Raw genomic sequence first — 20,253 nt, 5'->3', positions numbered from 1 at the left:
TTTCTGTGTGAATCGCTGTTAAAGTGTAATTTATTTCTGTGATGTGCAGCTGTATTTTCAGCATCATTACTCCAGTCTTCAGTGTCACATGATCTTCAGAAATCATTCTAATATGATGATTTGCTGCTCAAGAAACATTTCTGATTATTATCCATGTTAAACACAGTTGTGCTGCACAATATTTTTGCAGAAACCATGATGCATTTTATTACGTTTTTTTGGTTAAGGATTGTTTAATTATTATAATGTTAAATTTATTTTTATTGTCAATATTTTGGAAAATTATACATGCCTTTACTCTCACTTTTGATCAATTTAAAGGAATAGTTAACTTAAAAATAATTAATGAGCTAAAACTGTGCTCATCCTCAGGCCATCCAATGAATGAATGATGCATTTATATGGAGTGCTGTGGATTATTGTGATGTTTTTATCAGCTGTTTGGACTCTCATTCTGACGGCACCCATTCACTGCAGAGCATCCATTGCTGAGACACTGATGCAGTGCTGCATTTCTACAAATCTGATGAAGAAACAAACTCATCCTGATCTCTGATGACCTGAGGATGGGCACATGTTTAACAAATATTCATTTTTAGGTGAACTATTCCTGTAATGCATCCTTGCTGAATTAGAGTATTAATATCTTTCAGAAAAAAATCTAACTGAGCCCAAATGTTTGAATAGTTGTGCACTTCCAGTTTTGTCCAAAGTCTAATGCAGCGTTGCTTGTAAAATGCACATCAAAGTCCGGTCTCAGAATGCAGAGCGGTATAAAAAAACGAATGAGGCTTTGTTTCAGGATGCCGCTGAAACACATTCTTTTGTTCTGTCTCCATTAAGTTTTATTTTTAGACTTTGTGCACCTGCATCAGACAGACGGCTTTGGCCACTGTTTTCAAGCATCTCATGCTGCATTTTAAAAATAGTTCTTTTGAGAAACTCTGAAAATCGCATCACAACATGTTTTGTTTCTCACTGCGTTCGGCTGCTTTTGCACACCAGAGCAGTGAGTGAACGACCCCTCAGCAGTCAGCTGTCTGTGTGTGCAGGAGAGCCGCTCATTGAGTGAGGGAAGCACCTGCTGGATGAGTTTGGCGGCGCGCTCCTCCGGCCGTGTGGGAGCGCTGTGGACAGAGGAGCGCAGCTGGAGGAGCTGTAAGGAGGAGGACAGCTGCTGGGAGAGAGGATCCAGCTCAAGGGCTTTCTGAAGATGCTTCATGGCAGATTCCAGCTTTTCATCCTCCTCGTCTATCGCAGCCAGTTCAGTGTGAACCCGACACAACACATCCAGCAGCAAACTGTGCACAAACACGCACTTTAAACAACCACGACTTTAAATCAAGTCACATTTAATAGTGTTCTAATACAGACTCAAAACAGCTTCACAGTGATAAACAGGAAAACAACTGAAGCAATGTCTTAAATATGAGACTAAGGAAGACAATACTCTTTATTCAGCTCAGATTTGGTTTAATGTTGATTTGGTTGAGTTATATAACAGTGTCAATGTTTATGATGTGAGTTTCTTGGGATTTGAGGTTATTTCTGTTTTTGATATATCGTTTCATACTAGAATATAGTACATTAGACTAATTTTAGGACTTTTAAAGTATTTTTTTTTTTGTCTTAGAAACATTTTTAAAAAGCAAAAATTAATAAACATAACAAAATATCAAATCTTAAACTAAAAAAAGGCAGATTTGCAAGTTTATATCATGCAGTTGTGAGATAAAGAGTCACAATTACATTTTTTTATTATTATTATTCAGTGGAGGAAATGTGCTTCCATAATAAATAATACTAAAATAATATAGGAGTATAGAAATGTTTTGTTAGAAGCAAAAAATCTTTACTTCTCACATGCAACACAAAAGTAGTCCTTCAGTAGAAGGTTTAATGGCGAGGAGTAGATAATCAGTGATAGAGACTTATATTTAAGTGTCTTCCTCACAAAAAAGCATTGCATGACTTCAGAAGATGCAGAGTATAGTGCATGCCACTAATTTTAGGATATTTTTAAGGTGATAAGGTCTTGTTCGGAGCCTCTGGTCACTGTCTGCTTTCATTGTACAAAGTTTTTTTTACATTCTGCTAAACATCTCTGTTTATATTCCACACAAAGTAAATAAAAATGACAAAAGGATGAGTACATTTTCTTTTTCTTTTCATTCCTCTAATGACTCTGCGATCCTAAAGTAGACGAAGTAGACGACTGAACTCAGATTCGCAGAGTAAGCAGTATGAAAGGAGCATGTTTCAGACCTGTGTGTGTGCTGCAGCGCTCGAGCGAGGGTGAGCAGGGCTTTCTGGACTCTCTTCCGGAGGTTGTGTTGGAGAAGCGGCAGACATGTGTTCCACTGACACACACACACCGCTTGAGTGACCCGAGCGTCTGCTTGCTTCAGCGCCGTCTGCAGCAGTGCATCCAAACGAGCGATTACACTCAACCACAGCTGCGAGAAACAAGACCTGAACTCAGCACTGATACTTCTGATATTCTAAAAGACATGCACATGAAACAGATCTTCATCTGAAAGAGCACTCAGCACAGCGTTCAGAATATTTTGTCACTTAAATACTTTAATTTTCCAGCATTTAAGTTTATCATCTAACTTTGTTTTCTAATTTGATATTTATGAAAAATTGAATTTTAATATCACTGAGATACTATTACAGTTTTATTAATAGTTTGGATTAGTTTTTATTTTTTTATTTTTTTTTCATTTGTTTTTATTTTATATTTTTTGTTTTTTTTTTTTGTCTTTTTTTTGTTTTGTTTTTTAATGTTTGTATAGCTTTTTATTATTTTTATTTATTTATTTATTTGTTATTTTAGTAAATCAAGTTAAACAATGAAAATGAGAAATGTTGCCTTGCCAACTAGCTAAAATAAAATTAATTTTATTTCAGTTAACATTTATTTTATTTCCAGTACTAAAATGTTTTAATGGTTTAAGTTTTAGTTAACAATAACCCTGAAAACAGCCATCTAAATTTCTTGATTTAATTTATAATGCTTGAATACACTATTAAAAATAGTTTTTGGTAATTGAAAGAAAGCTGAAAAAATATAAACATCAGATGAAAATCATAAACTTAAAAAATAAAAAATAAAACTAAATTAAATGAACTACTTAAAGTACTAAAATTACTAAAAACAAAAGTTAATTACAGCTATATGGAAATATTATAAAAACAAATAATAAAAAATTACAAAAGCAAATAACTACTAAAACCTCAACTATAATTAAAAAAACTGATAATACAAAAAAATAAAAATAAGAATAAAAGCCAATGTAATCACAATATTTACAAATACTGCCATCGTATATAAATAATATTTAAATAACATTGGTATATAGAAACTGAACCATTTTTGTCATTGCAAAAATAAATAAATAAATAAATACATCCCTATTTTTGTCTTGTTTTCCGGTATAAATATCTGAACACACTTAAAAAAATGCTTAATTACACTGAGAAGCATAACTGTTTAAAATATTAAGTAAGATATTAAATGTATATTAAATTAAGTTGGCAAATTGTTTCTTTTTAGCACATATTTATGTATATCGTTTACTGTTTTTACATATGCAATATGGCTTTACTACATCTATGCACTATATGTTTTACTATACTGTATGTAAAGCACATTGGCTGACATGAATTGTTTTAAATGTACTTCACTGTAGTTTGGGAGCGGATAGAAAAATCAGAGCATTAGTGCACATCTCTGCTAAAGTCTTGATTATTGCCAGGTTGTTTATATGGTTCACAAATCAATATTAATATCCTGTTCAAACCACTATTTCCCAATACGTTCCCAATGCCTGAAACTAAACAGTCTACAACATTAAAAAAAACACTGAGTGTGTTCTTGTGGGAGTGAGTGTTTGCTCAGTAGATGAATATAACCGAAGCAGCACCTCCACACTGGATCTGGAGTAATTCTGCATTCCCTCTCTGTGTTTGTTCAGCTCCAGCTCACACTGCACACACTCCATCATTATACGCTGACCGACCCAGGAAAACAACACCAGACCTCTGAGTCACAGAGACAACAACACAAGGAAAGAAGCGCTTTGTGAGGGAACACGGAGTCTCACGGTGACATCTGTGGCTCGGAGCTCCTTCACACAGTCGGATGCGGTTTGATGTTGCTGTAACCGCAGAGAGAGGAAAGCCAGATCCAGCAGGAGCTCAGCCCTGAAATCACGAGGGTTATAATGATTACACAAACATCATAAAGCATTTCCTACTGGCTTTGTGGCTACGAGAGGTCATAAGTTAATCATGAGCTTAGGTGCGTACATGCTAGAGAAACAGAGAAGATGATAAACAGGATTAATGCATTGTGTTTTGAGCGAGTGGGAAGAATCGGTCCATTTGAAGTAACGCAGGATTCGATTTCTGTTGCTTCTCTGAAGTTCTCATTGCTCGGAGTGGGATGCAGCAAAACTTTTGGTCACATGATAGAGCACCACTTTTCTTAAGACTTTGCAATGCAGCATCTGCTTTGAAATCAATGGACTCCGGTGTTTTCTGACAAATCATCAAATCCAATGTGTAGACGCTCACAGAGAAAATAAATTAAATGTTTTATTTATCAAGGATGCATTCAATTAACCAAAAGTGACAGTGAAGGCATTTATAATGTTATAATGATTTCTATTTCAAATAAATGCTGTTCTTTTGAACCTTCTATTCATCTGTGAATCCTGAAAATTTAACGTATCACAGTTTTCACAAAAAAATTCATCCGCTGAACGGTTTTCAACATTGATAATAATCAGAAATGTTTCTTGAGCAGTAAATCATCATATTAGAATGATTTCTGAAGATCATGTGACACTGAAGACTGGAGTAATGATGCTGAAAATACAGCTGCACATCACAGAAATAAATTACACTTTAACAGAGATTCACACAGAAAACAGCTGTTTTACATTATAATAATATTTCACTGTTTTTACTGTATTCGTGAACAAATAAATGCAGCCCTGATGAGCAGAAGAGACTTCTTTCATAAACATTGAAATATCTTCTGCATTTAGAAACATTCTTTTTCTTTTGCAGGACCAAAAATATTAATGACATCATTGGTGCAATGAAATGCATTTTCAAAAATAAATAAATACATTTTAAACCTAAATAATAAAAAAAAAATGCTTCCAAGCAATAGCTAGTTTCAAATCATCTTTCAAGTGCAGTTTTGTCAGATGTGCCATAAACCAAACATAATAAAAGTCCTGTTGAAAAACAGGAAGGGTCATTTAAAAACTTCCGGTTTTAAAAGGAAATAAATCACCAAAGGAAGCATAACTTCTTGGGGTCCTGAAGTCAAATAAACCTTGTGTAAGGTTGCAGTGTTGGACTCACCTGTCGGTCAGTGGGATGGAAGAGCCGTGATCCAGACAAACACTGGAGCTGCAGGAGGAGGATGGACTCGAGTGGAGGACGCTGGGTGGTGCACTGATGCTCTGGGTGAAGGGTGGAGGACTGGATCCGCTGGATTCAGAGATGATGTTGGGTGGAGCACTGGATCTGTGGATGTCTGGTGGAGGACTGGAGGCCTGGAGGATGGATGCTTTGGGTTCTGAGGACTGTGTCAGCAGCAGGAAGATCTCCTTCAGTGTGTCTGCATCATCTCTCTTGACTTCAGCGACATCAACCGCACTGAAGAACATGCAAACACAAGCACTTAGTCTCGCTGATTTCAGGATCCTGAAGCTCAAACAGTAGAGCATGGTGCTAGAAATGACAAGTCAAGGGTTTGTTTTCTAAGAAATGCATACATTAATATGAATTTTCCACAAAAAAATACAAATAAAATAAATAAATAAATACAAACCCGGAAACATGCTTTGGTTTATATTACAAAGCAACTTACGGTATATAATGCAATTAACATCAAGTACACAAAACATTTGGATTTGTGCTGAATTTCAGTTTCTCTTTAACTTTCTCTCAATAATGCAATTTTTACCCAGCGTAAAATATTTTTGAACTTATTTTTAACAAAATAAAATAAAACATTTAAAAATATATTTCAGCATTTCTCATTAAATTAACTTAAAATAAAATTTTTATAAAAACTGTACAGACATATATATATATATATATATATTAGGACTGTCATATGATTAATCACGATTAATCACATCCAAAATAAAAGTTTTGTTTGCATAATATATGTGTGTATACTGTGTATATTTATTATGTATATATAAATACACACACATGCATGTATATATTTAAGAAGAATATGTTATGTTTATATATTAAATATATTTATATATAATATAAAATATAAGAATATAAATATATATATACATGTAAATATTTTCTAAATATATAATTTGTGTGTGTGTGTATTTATATATACATAATAAATATACCCTGTACACATACATATATTATGTAAACAAAACTTTTATTTTTGGATGTGATTAATCGTGATTAATCATTTGACAGCCCTAATATATATATATATATATATATATATATATATATATATATATATATATATATATATATATATATATATATATATATACTGTATATATATATATATATATATATATATATATATATATATATAATATATATATTATATATATATATATATTTGTATGTATTTATTTTATATTTATATATAAAATTGATAAATTTATGATTGGATTAATAGGTTGGTATTAATTATGTAGTTTTGTTTTGTAATTTTTGTTGTAATTTTTGCTTTTTTTTTTGAATATTTAGTACCTTGAATGCAATTTAAGTAACTTTGGATAAAAACATCTGCCAAATGCATACACGTAAACGCAATGCAAATTTCAAATTAAAAGTACAAATGTAAGAAAAATCTTAATATTATAGAATAGAGGGTCTTTGTGTGTTTCAATACCATAATTGCACCAATACTGCATTAATCATTTTAGAATTTTGTAGCACCTTTTCAAAACCCAATGTCAATAACTCGACAAATATAACAAACATCCACAAAGTTCAGTTCACAGACCAAGAGCTGTAGAGTAATATTCAGAGAGAGAGAGAGAGAGAGAGAAGAAATGTTTTTAAAAGATTTTTGAAAGCAAGAGGGGAAGAAGCTTGACATGCATTGATGTTCATTAATAATATTAATGTATGCATATACTTGTAACTTCTGGAAGATAAAACAGCTGTAGGAATCTGAAAACAGTCTAACCTGGTTTTACAGAGAATCTATTTCCATTCCCATAAACAAGATTCTGTGACATGGATCAGAGCGTTTTTTTGAGGTTTATTGTCAGAAGCGTAGTTTGAAAAGAGAGACACACACATCTGTCACCAGATTGCTGTCTGAACAGCTGAATGCTGCCGCTGTGCACCTGACAGAAAGAGGAATCCCTCCCATCAGCTATGAATGTGAAATTCATGCAGTGCCCTTGAAGGCAAACCTCGGGTCTGAGGCTCAGGTGAAGTGCTGTCTGGAAGAAAGGCTTCGGTGCAGGTGACAGATTTGTGACCCTGAAGATGCTGCTTCAGCTGCTGTGAACAGATGATGGGGCAAAATCCTCCATCCTTCATTAAAACTTCACCGACCGTAAAAGCTCTGCTGTCTTTTCATTTTGATTCATAGCTGGAGAGATTTACTGCTACTGCCTCAGAAGACACAGAAGCCCTTGGTGGACATAATAGAGTTGGTGTACTGTATATTGTGTATTTTATGCCACTCTTGACTCTTGTGACCGCATTATATTCAACAGGTGGACAAAAGCTCTACTGACTCATGAAAACACTAGATACGCATCTGTAACCTTCTCTGAGGAATAAAGCTGCAGCAGAATTCATAATTAAAGCTTTTAAATAAATGATCTGATAACAGACCGAGAGAACCAGCACATCTAAAGCACATATTTTTGTCTTTTTCTAAAGTACATTATCTAAACATTGTTAAATCAACATTTACTGGAGAAGCAAAGATATTAAGATATTACGTTTTAAAAGGAAAACAAGTTTATTATTCTGACCCATCAGCAGATTTCTTTTTATTTATTTTTTTTATTTTTTTTAGAAAACAAGACTTAATATCTTAAGTAATTTTGATTCTCATGTAAATGTATCTTGAATTAAAAATATTTAGATAAATCCATTTTTAAATAATTTTATTTTTTATGATTATTTTACTTCCTTTTATGTAAAGCACTTTGTATTACCATTGTGTATGAAATGTGTTATATAAATTAGCTATAAAAAAATAGATTTTTTTAATTTTTATTTATTTATTTATTTATTTATTTGCAGTGAGCCCAGCACAGTGTGTTAATGCAGTTTGGTCTTTGAAGATGAATATAAAACATTTAAAATCACCATTTCTCCCAAAAAGTCTAAAAGCCGCTGTGTGTCATGTTTGAATCTTAAAAATAATTTATTGTATCTCATCTATCTTAATGTTCAGAGTCACTTTAAGAGTCAAACTTTTCAGATAAATGCACGATATCTATGTTCACACAAGCAACAACTATCCATCTTTGAACCATTAAGATCCTCTTCACAGATCAGCACCAACACACCCATAAACACTGATGACAGTCATCAGAAATTATCTTCAGACCGTTTTCTTCATCCACACGGATGAGGAGAAGCACTTTAGTTTCACAATCTGTCCAATCTGACAACCTTTTTATTGACTTCTGAGTAAAGGAACGATCACACATTGTTATTGCTCTGAAGAAAAAACAAGACGGTGCATGATAGTATCACAACAGAGTACAACAGAAAAGATCGCATTTGTGTGAAAGCACCTTCTGTAACACTTTCAAAACACTGATCTGTTTTTTTGAGCAACCGGGCATGTGAACAGGACACCTGTTTGTCCAAACAGTGGCCGACTGGGTGAGTCTTTTTTAAGAAACCTGTTTGGAAACAATCACCATTTTTTCAATTCGGCTTGTTTCCACTACTGACACACAGCAGCTTTAAACAGGGCTTGATGGAGCAAGAAAATACTGTTTATTTACAGCGTAGGCTACACAAAATGTGTTGTTTTTACTGGAGAAGTTAAGATGTGTACAGTAGCGTACAGTAACCACAAAATGCAGCTGTATTTGAACACAAGTGATAAAATGTTAATGTGAGAAATATCTTCCTTACTGTTTAAGCTTTTGGATCTTGTACATCACAAGCAACTTAGGGTTTCCATCGTTCAGCATTTCAGAGACATCCATGAGGTTGTGTCGAACCTGTGGAGGAAACATATAACTATATTTACATTCATTCATTTAGCAGACGCTTTCATGTAATAAATGACATTTATTGCTCTGTATCAAGAGTGATAGTGCCATGTATGTTATCTATAAGGCAATATATAATTTTCACATACTGTATGCATTCTCTGGGTAGCAGGGTTATAATAGTTAACTAAACTCATACAATTTGTTTATGCAAATATGTAATATCAATATGATGATTTCATATGGTATTGTAAGTAGCAATCATATGTATGTCAACAATATATATATTATTTATGCATGCAACTTTATTTATTTCACTTTACAACAACATATATATATATATACATATATATATATATACATATATATATATATATATATAAATCTGTATTTATACACACTTTTTGACAATTTTTTAAACACATGTCTATCTTCTATATTTACTTCTGTAATATCAACATGTATTGACAGGTTTTAGGATGGATATACAATACATAAACATGACATCCTTAAATGTATTACGCATTTATAACCATGCATATTTGTATGGGCTGGATATAATTATTAATATATGAAATTGCTCCAGATTTCTAATAGGTTTCATATATGTTTTACTTCATATAACGCTATATTTCATACATGGAAACACACATGCAATTCATCTGAAAGACTGAAACATACTGGATAACTAGAATAATATGCCTTTATTATGGGTGTGCATTAATTAAGAGCAACTAAATAAGATATGAAAAACATGTCAGTTCTGTGGAGAATAAAGAAAAGACACAAGATGTTTAGGTGAAATAGAGCCTGAGTGAATGAGGACGGCTGCAGCCGCTCGAGCAGGATTAATAACACAATACAAAAGAGAAAGATTTACCTGTATGGAGAAAAGCCGGGGATAAAGCTCTGGTTTATGTGCCTGTATTAAATCAGAGGTGACCTTGGCCACAGCAGCTGCTTCCTTCTGCTTCCCAGCATCGAGCAGACATTCAACAAGGTGTCTGAACAGAAACACCAGATGAAAACAACATGAAATATGAGCCTTCTGGTGTTTTACAGCATGCATTTGAATTTCCAATGCAACCTCTTCAACAAAAGACTTCAGAGTCAAGGCAAAGAGCCAGATTCGATTTGAGATCAATGACAAGGCTCTTATAACTTTTATTAGGGATGAGTTTCTTTTGTGCTCCGGGATAACATGCCTACAACAATAAAACAGCCATAAAGGAGTTTGATCACATCGTAAAGATTTATTATGACCTTTAAGATCCATCTCTAAACAATTTTCTCAGAATAAGTGGTGTAAAACAGACTGAACCCTGACATAATGGAAGGTGCAGGGTATCTGTGAGCTGCAGGATGAGGATCACTGGAGATCTGTGCCATCAATTCAGCGCTTCAAAGGTCACGGCTGCGTCAAAAGAGCATCTAAAGGCTGCGTACTTGTCCTGATTATTGAGTTTCTTAACTTCGAACCACAGATTGCATTTGCTACCATATCATATAATAAGTTTACATATGAATCTCATATGAACTATGCATAAAGAAAAACTTTTTAAAGTTAAATTCTTTCCCATAACCCAGTTTTTTTTTTAAATCTACATTTTGAAGTCAAACTAAAACTACCATAACGTATACAAAATACTTAGACTGAAAATTAAGATTTATGTTTTTGAACTGCATATAAAATTCCCATGCATTTGGATTAAACATAGTTAACATAAACAAACTAACTTATTATTATGCATATTTGTCAGTCATGCATAAATAAAACTGGTCAGATTTAATTGCATAGTTTATTATTAATTATCTACATCATTTTTTTCAAAATGCATTTATTGAAATTGCTTAGAATCAGCATAAATCTATGGAAGACCGTTTCTGCCACTGGTTATTTTTTCAAAATGCATTTATTGAAATTGCTCTTGCAACTGTGAATTTACATCTCACAATTCTCACTTTTTTTCTCAGAATAGCATGATATAAACTCACAGAATCGTGATTTGACTGTTTCCTCCCAAAATTTGAACTTTTTAATTGTGAGTCTAAAAAAAAAAAATTATATGAACTTTTTTTTTTTATTCTGTGGCAGAAAAGAAACTTTGGTAACACTTTACTTAAAGCCTTCATGTATAATGCATTATAAAAGTAGTTTTAATGCATGCATTATGCCTTGTAATCACCTTATAATGCTTTGTACAATCTCATGAATAGCTGTAACCACAGTTAATTAATTATAAATTAATTGTTGCATTTTAAATTATTATTAACTACAATGCATTATAGCCTGTAATAATCATTTTATAATGCATTATACATAAAGGCTTTAAGTAAAGTGTTAACCAATCTTTCATATAAGTCTGGTCATTGTGAAAACAATTACATTTATTTAGTTTAAAAGTTTCATTTATGTATGTTAAAACTGTATAATCCAAATACATGGAAATACTTTATTTGCACAAACAGAAAGGAGAATTTGAGAGGAGAAGATTTGAGATTATCAAAAAAAATCTAAACATGCTCCATTTTCATTATGTACAGTATGCTATGATTGCATTTGTCTTTTTTATGATACTGTACTGAATTATGGCCTGGACTTCATTCTTGACTGGTTTCATGATGTTCACTCACATTGTGTGCATAAAACAGTAATTAACGGTCAAACGTGAAGCCACCTACAGCATAAGCTCAGCCCTCCATGCGTGATCAGGATCCTGAACCTCCTCTAGAGCCTCGAGCACCTGCGTGAGAGAAGAAAAGGAGCCGTCTCTGTCCGGGCCTCAGGAACCGCCTGACGGACTGCAGGTACAGCAGCGAGGCGTTGAACACCAGGAAATGATATCTAATGAAGAAAGAACGAGGCAGGGGAGAAGCAGAAAGAGACCGGAATAAAAATAGTCGGATTAATTATTTAAGCTCTCACTTTTGGGAAGATCAGAATCCGATTTCTCACTACATCTCAATTTATACTGCGAGCGACCTTAGATCTCAAAGCGTGTGAATGAGTAATGAGTGCATGAGCTTTTCAAAGAGCCACGGGAGGCCTCAATGTCCATGAGATATAAAGCAATTACTGCAGGATGGGCGAGGAACGCAAGAAAAGACGGTTGAGGACTCTATTCTGGAAAGGCTAATTTATCCACCGGAGAACGGCGTGTTTTAGCAGCGAGTATCTGAGCTGTTCTCCCGCTGGCAGAGCCTGAGAGCCACTACAGAAGCAGCGAAGCAGGGATTACACATCCATCATCCAACAATTACAAGTTTAGAGTAGATATAACATCATCTGGCCGAGCCCTGCATGCTGGACGTCCCTTGATAGTTTGTTACTTTCCTAGTGTTAATATTTCAAAGTTAACTCCACGAGGAGTTGCTTAGTTTTTATGATTGATGTCCTGGCATACTGCTTAAATATTTAAAACCTCGACACTCGTGTTAAAGCCTGAAACTATTTAATTTCTATCTCAGAGGTGTTTGAGGGGGTGTAACTTAAAGATGTATACAGTATGTATTTAGAAGGAAAACTGCTGTTAAGAAAACAAACAAAAATTATATTTTACATAAAATAAATTTGGGATTTTGTTGTTTCTAAAAGAAGTCTCTTCTGCTCACCAAGGCTGCATTTATTTAATCCAAAATAGTGTAACAAAATGTGAAATATTATTACAGTTTAAAACAGCTGTTTTCTGTGTGAATATGTGTTAAAGTGTAATTTATTTCTGTGATGCACAGCTGTATTTTCAGCATCATTACTCCAGTCTTCAGTGTCACATGATCTTCAGAAATCATTCTAATATGATGATTTGCTGCTCAAGAAACATTTCTGATTATTATCAATGTTGAACACAGTTGTGCTGCACAATATTTCTGTGGAAACTGTGATGCATTATCAAAAGTGTGAAGAAAACAATATTTTACAAGAGAAAGAAAACAAAATATACTTTTATTCAACAAGGATGCATTAAATTGATCAAAAGTGAAGGTTAAAACATTTATAATGTTACATAAGATTTCTATTTCAAATACTGTTCTTTTGAACTTTCTATTCATCAAAGAATCCTGAAAGATAAAATGTAGCACGGTTTCCACAAAAATACGTGTAAAAAAAATAACAAATGAGATCTTTGTTATACTTCACTATAGTTTCTCCTACTTCTCAGAGCCCTGTAACCTCCTCTAGAGTTTCAGATGAGATCTCAATAATGTCTCAAAGCGTGCTCAGATTCGTCAAAGGTGCAATCATCAAAAGACAGAGATCGCAAGCATTTCTTACGAATGCTAAGAACTTCAGTTAACACCCCACGAGTCTCCTAAACTATGAAAGAGTAACTCTGAGCAATACGATCCAGCTCTTGCTTGTTTTTCTTGATGAAGCGGGTCACTTCAGACTTCTTTTAATCAGGACAGGAGATGAGAGAGAAGAATCAGTTTCTATCATCTGTTCTCTGCTCGGATAGTTTACTCTACCTGGACTTGTCTTTGGCAATCTCAATCGCCTTCAGATAGTACATCACAGCCTTATCCAAGTCCTCCTGGAAATAGAACAACAACACAAATAAGAACACAATTAAAGATGTGAGGAACAGATAAGTATTTTGAGAGTGTATCGAGTGCATCAACCTCAGTGCTCACAGAATGTCTGTCTTTGTAAGTTTTATGAGTATGTCTGTCTTTGAAATTTTTTTTGGTTATAGTTAATGTTATTTTACTTATGGAGAAAATTGTTGTAATTTTTGGTTGTTTACTGTCTCAAGTGAAAAGAGTCTCTGTGAGATCCTGTTTCCAGAGTTTCCTCTCATTATAAAGATCATGTGATATGTTCTCAAACAGACACGTTTAGAGTTCAGAGGTCAAAGACTGACGTTCTTTAATGAGTGTTTGGACTTACCGCTGTGCTGATGGAGCGTGAGGAGATGAGCTGACCCTGGCACAGATACGCTCGACACAGGAACTGATTGGCTGGAGGTTTCCCTTCCAAGTACATCATTAAACAGTCCTGTGTGATTTCCCAACAGCCCAGCTGACAACACAACACACAACACACAACACACAACAGACGATGAGTGTGTCAGCCTTCCTGCATGCAGATCACAACCAGGTTTATTCTTGTTAAAACTAAAATCATTACAAATATTACTAAATGTCATTTTCATTTAGTTTAACTTGCACTAAAATAACTAAAAATAAAATAAAAATGAATAAAAACTGCATGTATAAAATTACTAAAAATGACAAAAAGACAAACAAATTGCTAAAACTTTAACTAAAATTAAAGTGAAAACAGAAAATTTCAAAAATAAAATATTCCTAAAAACTATAATGATACTAAAACAACACTGATCACAACACACAAGCTCTGATCAAAAACTTGAAATGCATTTTATTATATGCACAAAACTTACTGAAATAGCCTAATTTATTTAAAAAATATCATACAACAATATCTGTGTGCACACTATGCTTTTTTATGCATTTTAGTGCATTGTCTTTATTCAAGTTCAGTTTGTTTTTATTTATGTTTTTTTTAATTAAAGATTTGAATTGTTTTTAATGTTTATGATTTCTTAATATCTTTATGCCTTATAGTTGCATTTAGCAGATTAGAGCTCTGGATGGATATACAGTTATCTTGCAACAATATAAACAATTCAGCAGATGAGATTTGCTATATAGTACAGTATATATATATATATATATATATATATACAGTACCGGTCAAAAGTTTGGAAACATTACTATTTTTAATGTTTTTGAAAGAAGTCTCTTCTGCTCATCAAGCCTGCATTTATTTGATCAAAAAAACAGAAACACACAGTAATATTGTGAAATATTATTACACCTTAAAATAAGAGTTTTCTATTTGAATATACTTTAAAAATTATTCCTGTGATGCAAAGCTGAATTTTCAGCATCATTACTCCAGCCTTCAGTGTCACATGTAACATCCAGTCTATCACATGATCATTTAGAAATCATTCTAATATTCTGATTTATTATGAGTGTTGGAAACAGTTCTGCTGTCTAATATATTTGATGAATAAAAAGGTTAAAAAGAACTGCATTTATTCAAAATAAAAGAAAAAATTCTAATAATATATATTCTAATAATATATTTTCTTTACTATCACTTTTTATCAATTTAACACATCCTTGCTGAATAAAAGTATTGATTTTATTTTAAAAAAGAAAGAAAGAAAAATTAATGACCCCAAATTACTGACCAGTAGTGTATATTGTTATTACAAAATATTTATATTTTTAAAACAACATAGCTTTTTTTTTTTTTACTTTTTATTCATCAAAGTATCCTAAAAAAGTATCACATGTTCTGAAAAAATATTAAGCAGCAGAACTGTTTCCAACTTTGATAATGAATCATCATATTAGAATGATTCTCTAAAAGATCATGTGATAATGATCCTAAAAATTCAGCTTTGCATCACAGAAAATAAATGATAATTTAAAGTATAATAAATTTTAAAAACAATTATTTTAAATTGTAATAATATATCACAATATTAAAAATTTTTCTGTATTTTTGATCAAATAAATGCAGGCTTGATGAGCAGAAGAAACTTCTTTCAAAAACATTAAAAATAGTAATGTTCCCAAACTTTTGACTTGTACTGTAATGCTTCTTTCAAAAACATTAAAAATAGTAATGTTCCCAAACTTTTGACCTGTACTGTTGACTTGTATATAACCTGTATATATATATAATATAGATAACTTCTTTCAAAAACATTAAAAATAGTAATGTTTCCAAAACTTTTGACCTGTACTGTATAATATATATATATATATATATATATATATATATATATATATATATATATAATATATATATATATATATATATATATATATATATATATATATATATATACATACATATCTTTGTGTGTATGTCCTGTATGAATGTGGGTGAAATCTAACATAACTACATTTTGCAACAATACAAACAATCACAGCTGAGATGTGACATGCTAATGTAAACTCTATTGGAAATCAATTGTGAGTCATGTCACCTAAATTCTTGCCATCAGAAACGTCTCAACTAATGAAAGCCCTAAGCCTCAAACATATCTCCCAGTTGGCAATAAATATTTTGCCACATCAGGAAGCACATAATGGCCCTTGGAACTCTGTAAAGTGCTTGGGTGCAAAAAGTAGAAGATTCAGCACAAGCTCCTGTGCAGCTCACTTCAGACTAGTGCAATATATATTATACACTCCTTCACTTCTGATGGGAATGAATTCACAATGCTCATAACCCGCGCTGTCTCTGTATGAGAGTTATACTGCTCGCTTATCTGTTTAGGATTTCTCACTTCACGAGTCACTGAGCAAAAGCCTGCTCAGCTCTATTTGTCAGCTTTTCTCTTCTCAGGAAGGGACGCTTGAAATGATTGCTTTTTTCTGTTGGTCACATGTGACATTTGAATTGTGTCAGCATGTAAGGGATTATTTATACACATACTTTAAGGTGATATGACAACAAAATAGCTCTCTCTTCTGCTCTTGTGGACGACCAAGCAGTTTAAAAACACTTCAATATCAGCTCTATGTTTATAACTAACACTTTATGTTTCACGAGTGCAGATAGACCACCTTGTTTGCTCCTTCATTGCATATCAGCTCAGAGAGGTATTTATTTTAAAATAAATAAATAAATAAAAGAAATAAAATGTCTAAAGGTTATTTAATAGGCCTATAATTGAAATTGGATGTGGTGTAATTACTATTTGAGCAGTCTAAATAAAATACTGCTATATTTTCAGTTAATTGTTCCTAATGCAAAAAAAAAAAAAAAAAATCTAATTAAGAAGATACTGCTATTTTCATTTAATGAACTTAATGCAAATAGCATCTAAGTACTATTTGCACTTAATGTAAAGAAAATACTGCTGTCTTTACTTAATTTGCTTATTGCAAATAGCATCTTATTACTATATGTGCTTAGTGCAAAGAAAATACTAAAATTTTCACTTAATTCATTTTATGCAAATAGCATCTAATTGCACTTAGTGTAAAGAAAATAGTATTTTAACTTCATGCATTTAATGCAAATAAGATCTAATTACTATTCGCACTTAGCGCAAAGTTGAATGCAATTTGCACTTAATTACTATATGCACTTAGTACAAAGAAAATACTGCTATTTTCACTTAATAAACTTAATGCAAACAGCATCTAATTACTGTATGCACTTAGTGTTAAAGGTCTAGAGGTGAATCTTGCAAAATCTGTCAAGAACTTGTCCAGGTCACTGCAATTTACTGTATAAAAAATAGTGTATTACAGAATTACTGCACTGAGAATCAACCTTGAGAATATGAAGAATAACAAAAATATTGCATGCAAAACATCTGGATGCCTTATACAGTAATTATATTTTTAAGGGTAAAAGGCATAACACAAAATATTGCAATGCAATACAAATCTGACAAAATGTTTTATTTTTCTTAAGGGCAAAATATAATCATTTCTTTTTTGGGTTGAAATATAGACATGATTCTGTGAGATTCTCGCTCTATAAAACGACGACACATTTTGAGATAAGCCATTGTTACGATAATCCTGCGCTACACAAAAGTGCCGTGGAGGCGTGACAGTGCAGCAGAGAGCCGTGGCTGTTATCTAACCCAGCGTTATGTCTTCAGCTGCATTACTGTGAAACTCAAACCTCGCTGTCACACACTGAGAGGCAGCAGGAAGGTAAATTCTGCAGCATTTCTCAGGTGTGTGTTCAAGCAACCAGCAGAGAAGAGGCTTATCCTGCACTATGGTCCTTTCTTGAAATAAAGCCTCATGCGTATCCAGCCAGAGCTTTGGATTCCTTCACACCAGAAACACTGTGACAGTGTATTTACTTTCCTTATCAATAAAGACTTAAAGGAAAAGTTCATCCATGAAAATGTGCTCATCTTCAGGCCCTCCAAGATGTAGATGATGTTGTTTCAGGTTTGTAGAAATGTAGCATTGCATAAGTGTCTCATCAATGGATGCTCTGCAGTGAATGGGTGCCGTCAGAATGAGAGTCCAAACAGCTGATAAAAACATCACAATAATCCACAAGTAATCCACAGCACTCCAGTCCATCAGTGAACATCTGGAGAAGACAAAAGATGAAACAAATCCAGCATTAAGACGTTTTTACCTCAGATATGAGTCTATAATCCATAATAACACTTCCTCCAGTGAAAAAGTGTTCTGGTGTGAATCAGGAGAGAAATCTGCACAGATCAAGCAGCGATTTAAACAGCTCTAAACAAATATGTGTCTGGATTTTGATGTGAGAGACAACAGGAGATGCACTTTTTCACTGGAGGAAGTGTTATTATGGATTATGGACTCTATGTATTTGAATTAAAAACGTCTTAATGCTGGATTTGTTTCATCTTTTGTCTTCTCCAGATGATAACTGATGGACTGGAGTGCTGTGGTTTACTTGTGGATTATTGTGATGTTTTTATCAGCTGGTTGGACTCTCATTCTGACGGCACCCATTCACTGCAGAGCATCCATTGCTGAGACACTGATGCAGTGCTACATTTCTACAAACCTGACGAAGAAACAAACTCTTCCTGATCTCTGATGACCTGAGGATGAGCACATTCTCAGCGCACTGTATTTTTACTGACATTCAAGTTTATATCTCACACAAGTGGTTAGAGCTCATAACATACTGTAGCTATAATAAACAGCTGCCACTTTACTGAAATTAATAAAAACTATCAAGACCTATACTGATGAATAATCCATGCATGTGTAATGAATAAATATAGAAAACAGCATAGTTCTGCCTGAACTGAAGCAGAGAGAGCGTCTGATTGATATCTCAGGATGTGCTGGATGGTTTATTGCGGCACCTGTAGAGATTGTTCAGCGCACAGCACGCGCAGCTCAGACGCTGCTGGAGCTGCAGCTCGGATCAGATCATACGCGTTCCTCACATACACAGCATCTGACAACACAAACACACACACTGACTCTATTATACAGACTCTTGTTTTAATATCACAAGAAATGCGAAATATTATAAAAACATAATTTCTAAATAAATAATTCACTATAATAAAATTCTATTTTAAGAATAAAATCAACAAAACACTGCTAGAGAAAACTTTCTCCATGTGACAACTAGCCCCTTATTTCAATATTAGACAATAAAACTGACAATATAAGATAATAAAATAACCGCACTTAATAAACTATCCACTAATAAACACATAATTACCTCTTTTCTCCTGAGCTTTTGATAAATATTGTCGGATGCGAAGATCCATTTCATGCGCCGAACAGCAGCTCCGCGGTTAAAGAAGAAAACACTGATGTGTGTTTGTTATTATTTACTTCTTGTTTATGTTAGGAGAGGTTGCCAGGTGGGACGCGTCTCTTCGCAACGGGACGCTGAACGGAAAGCGCGCAGGGTCAAACGCGTTTCCTAAACAGTCCAGACTCGAAACGTGTTAGAAATATTAAACGTTTAATAACCCTAACAACATTTATACGCCATCTAAATAAAATATATATACACGGATTAAAAGTAGCTACATATTTAAAAAGGTGCAAACATACTGCTTATCCAACATGTAATTTCTTCAAAATGTCGAACATTTTAATAAATGTTTTTAAATAACTAACTAAATAAAAATGTTGCATGTGTGCTTTTTGTCTCAGTTCATCATCCATCTTTATAATAGTTTTTATTATAATAATAATAATAATAATAATAATAATAATAATAATAATAATAATAATAATAATTCAAACGTCCCCTAATGTTTTAGTTTGAAAACTAATAATTTAATAAAACTGTTAAATACATTACAATGTTTTGTGTAATTTTAAATTTTTTTATTGTATTTTTACTACATTAATAAGAGTGATGTAGAAGTATTCACTATGAAGCACACTGGTGATGTACTGGAGAGTTTCACAGTAAATGATCTACTTTTCATGATCACAAAAAAGTGATTTAAAGCTTGTTGTTGTGTAGATCATCACAGTTATATATGATATGAGAACATTAGGG

At 33.1% G+C, this 20,253-nt stretch overlaps 1 protein-coding gene across 1 annotated transcript in view; it reads right to left on the bottom strand.

The window, feature by feature from the left end:
• The window catches only part of LOC109085197 (cilia- and flagella-associated protein 46), an 88,182-nt gene extending 68,561 nt beyond the window's left edge, over positions 1 to 19,621 (bottom strand). Inside the window, 13 exon segments of the mRNA XM_042737619.1 lie at positions 1,082 to 1,301; positions 2,266 to 2,456; positions 3,930 to 4,025; positions 4,110 to 4,209; positions 5,383 to 5,679; positions 9,136 to 9,224; positions 10,096 to 10,219; positions 11,898 to 11,975; positions 11,977 to 12,060; positions 13,683 to 13,747; positions 14,104 to 14,235; positions 19,088 to 19,182; positions 19,456 to 19,621. Coding sequence (XP_042593553.1) covers positions 1,082 to 1,301; positions 2,266 to 2,456; positions 3,930 to 4,025; positions 4,110 to 4,209; positions 5,383 to 5,679; positions 9,136 to 9,224; positions 10,096 to 10,219; positions 11,898 to 11,975; positions 11,977 to 12,060; positions 13,683 to 13,747; positions 14,104 to 14,235; positions 19,088 to 19,182; positions 19,456 to 19,504 — 1,620 coding nt within the window. The 5' untranslated portion in view covers positions 19,505 to 19,621.
• Positions 19,622 to 20,253: the final 632 nt, after the last annotated feature.

The sequence above is a fragment of the Cyprinus carpio genome, chromosome B13 (genome assembly GCF_018340385.1).
Source record: "Cyprinus carpio isolate SPL01 chromosome B13, ASM1834038v1, whole genome shotgun sequence".
NCBI lineage: Eukaryota > Metazoa > Chordata > Actinopteri > Cypriniformes > Cyprinidae > Cyprinus > Cyprinus carpio.
Note: the sequence above shows the minus strand (reverse complement) of the source record. Positions and strands in the feature narration are given on the sequence as shown.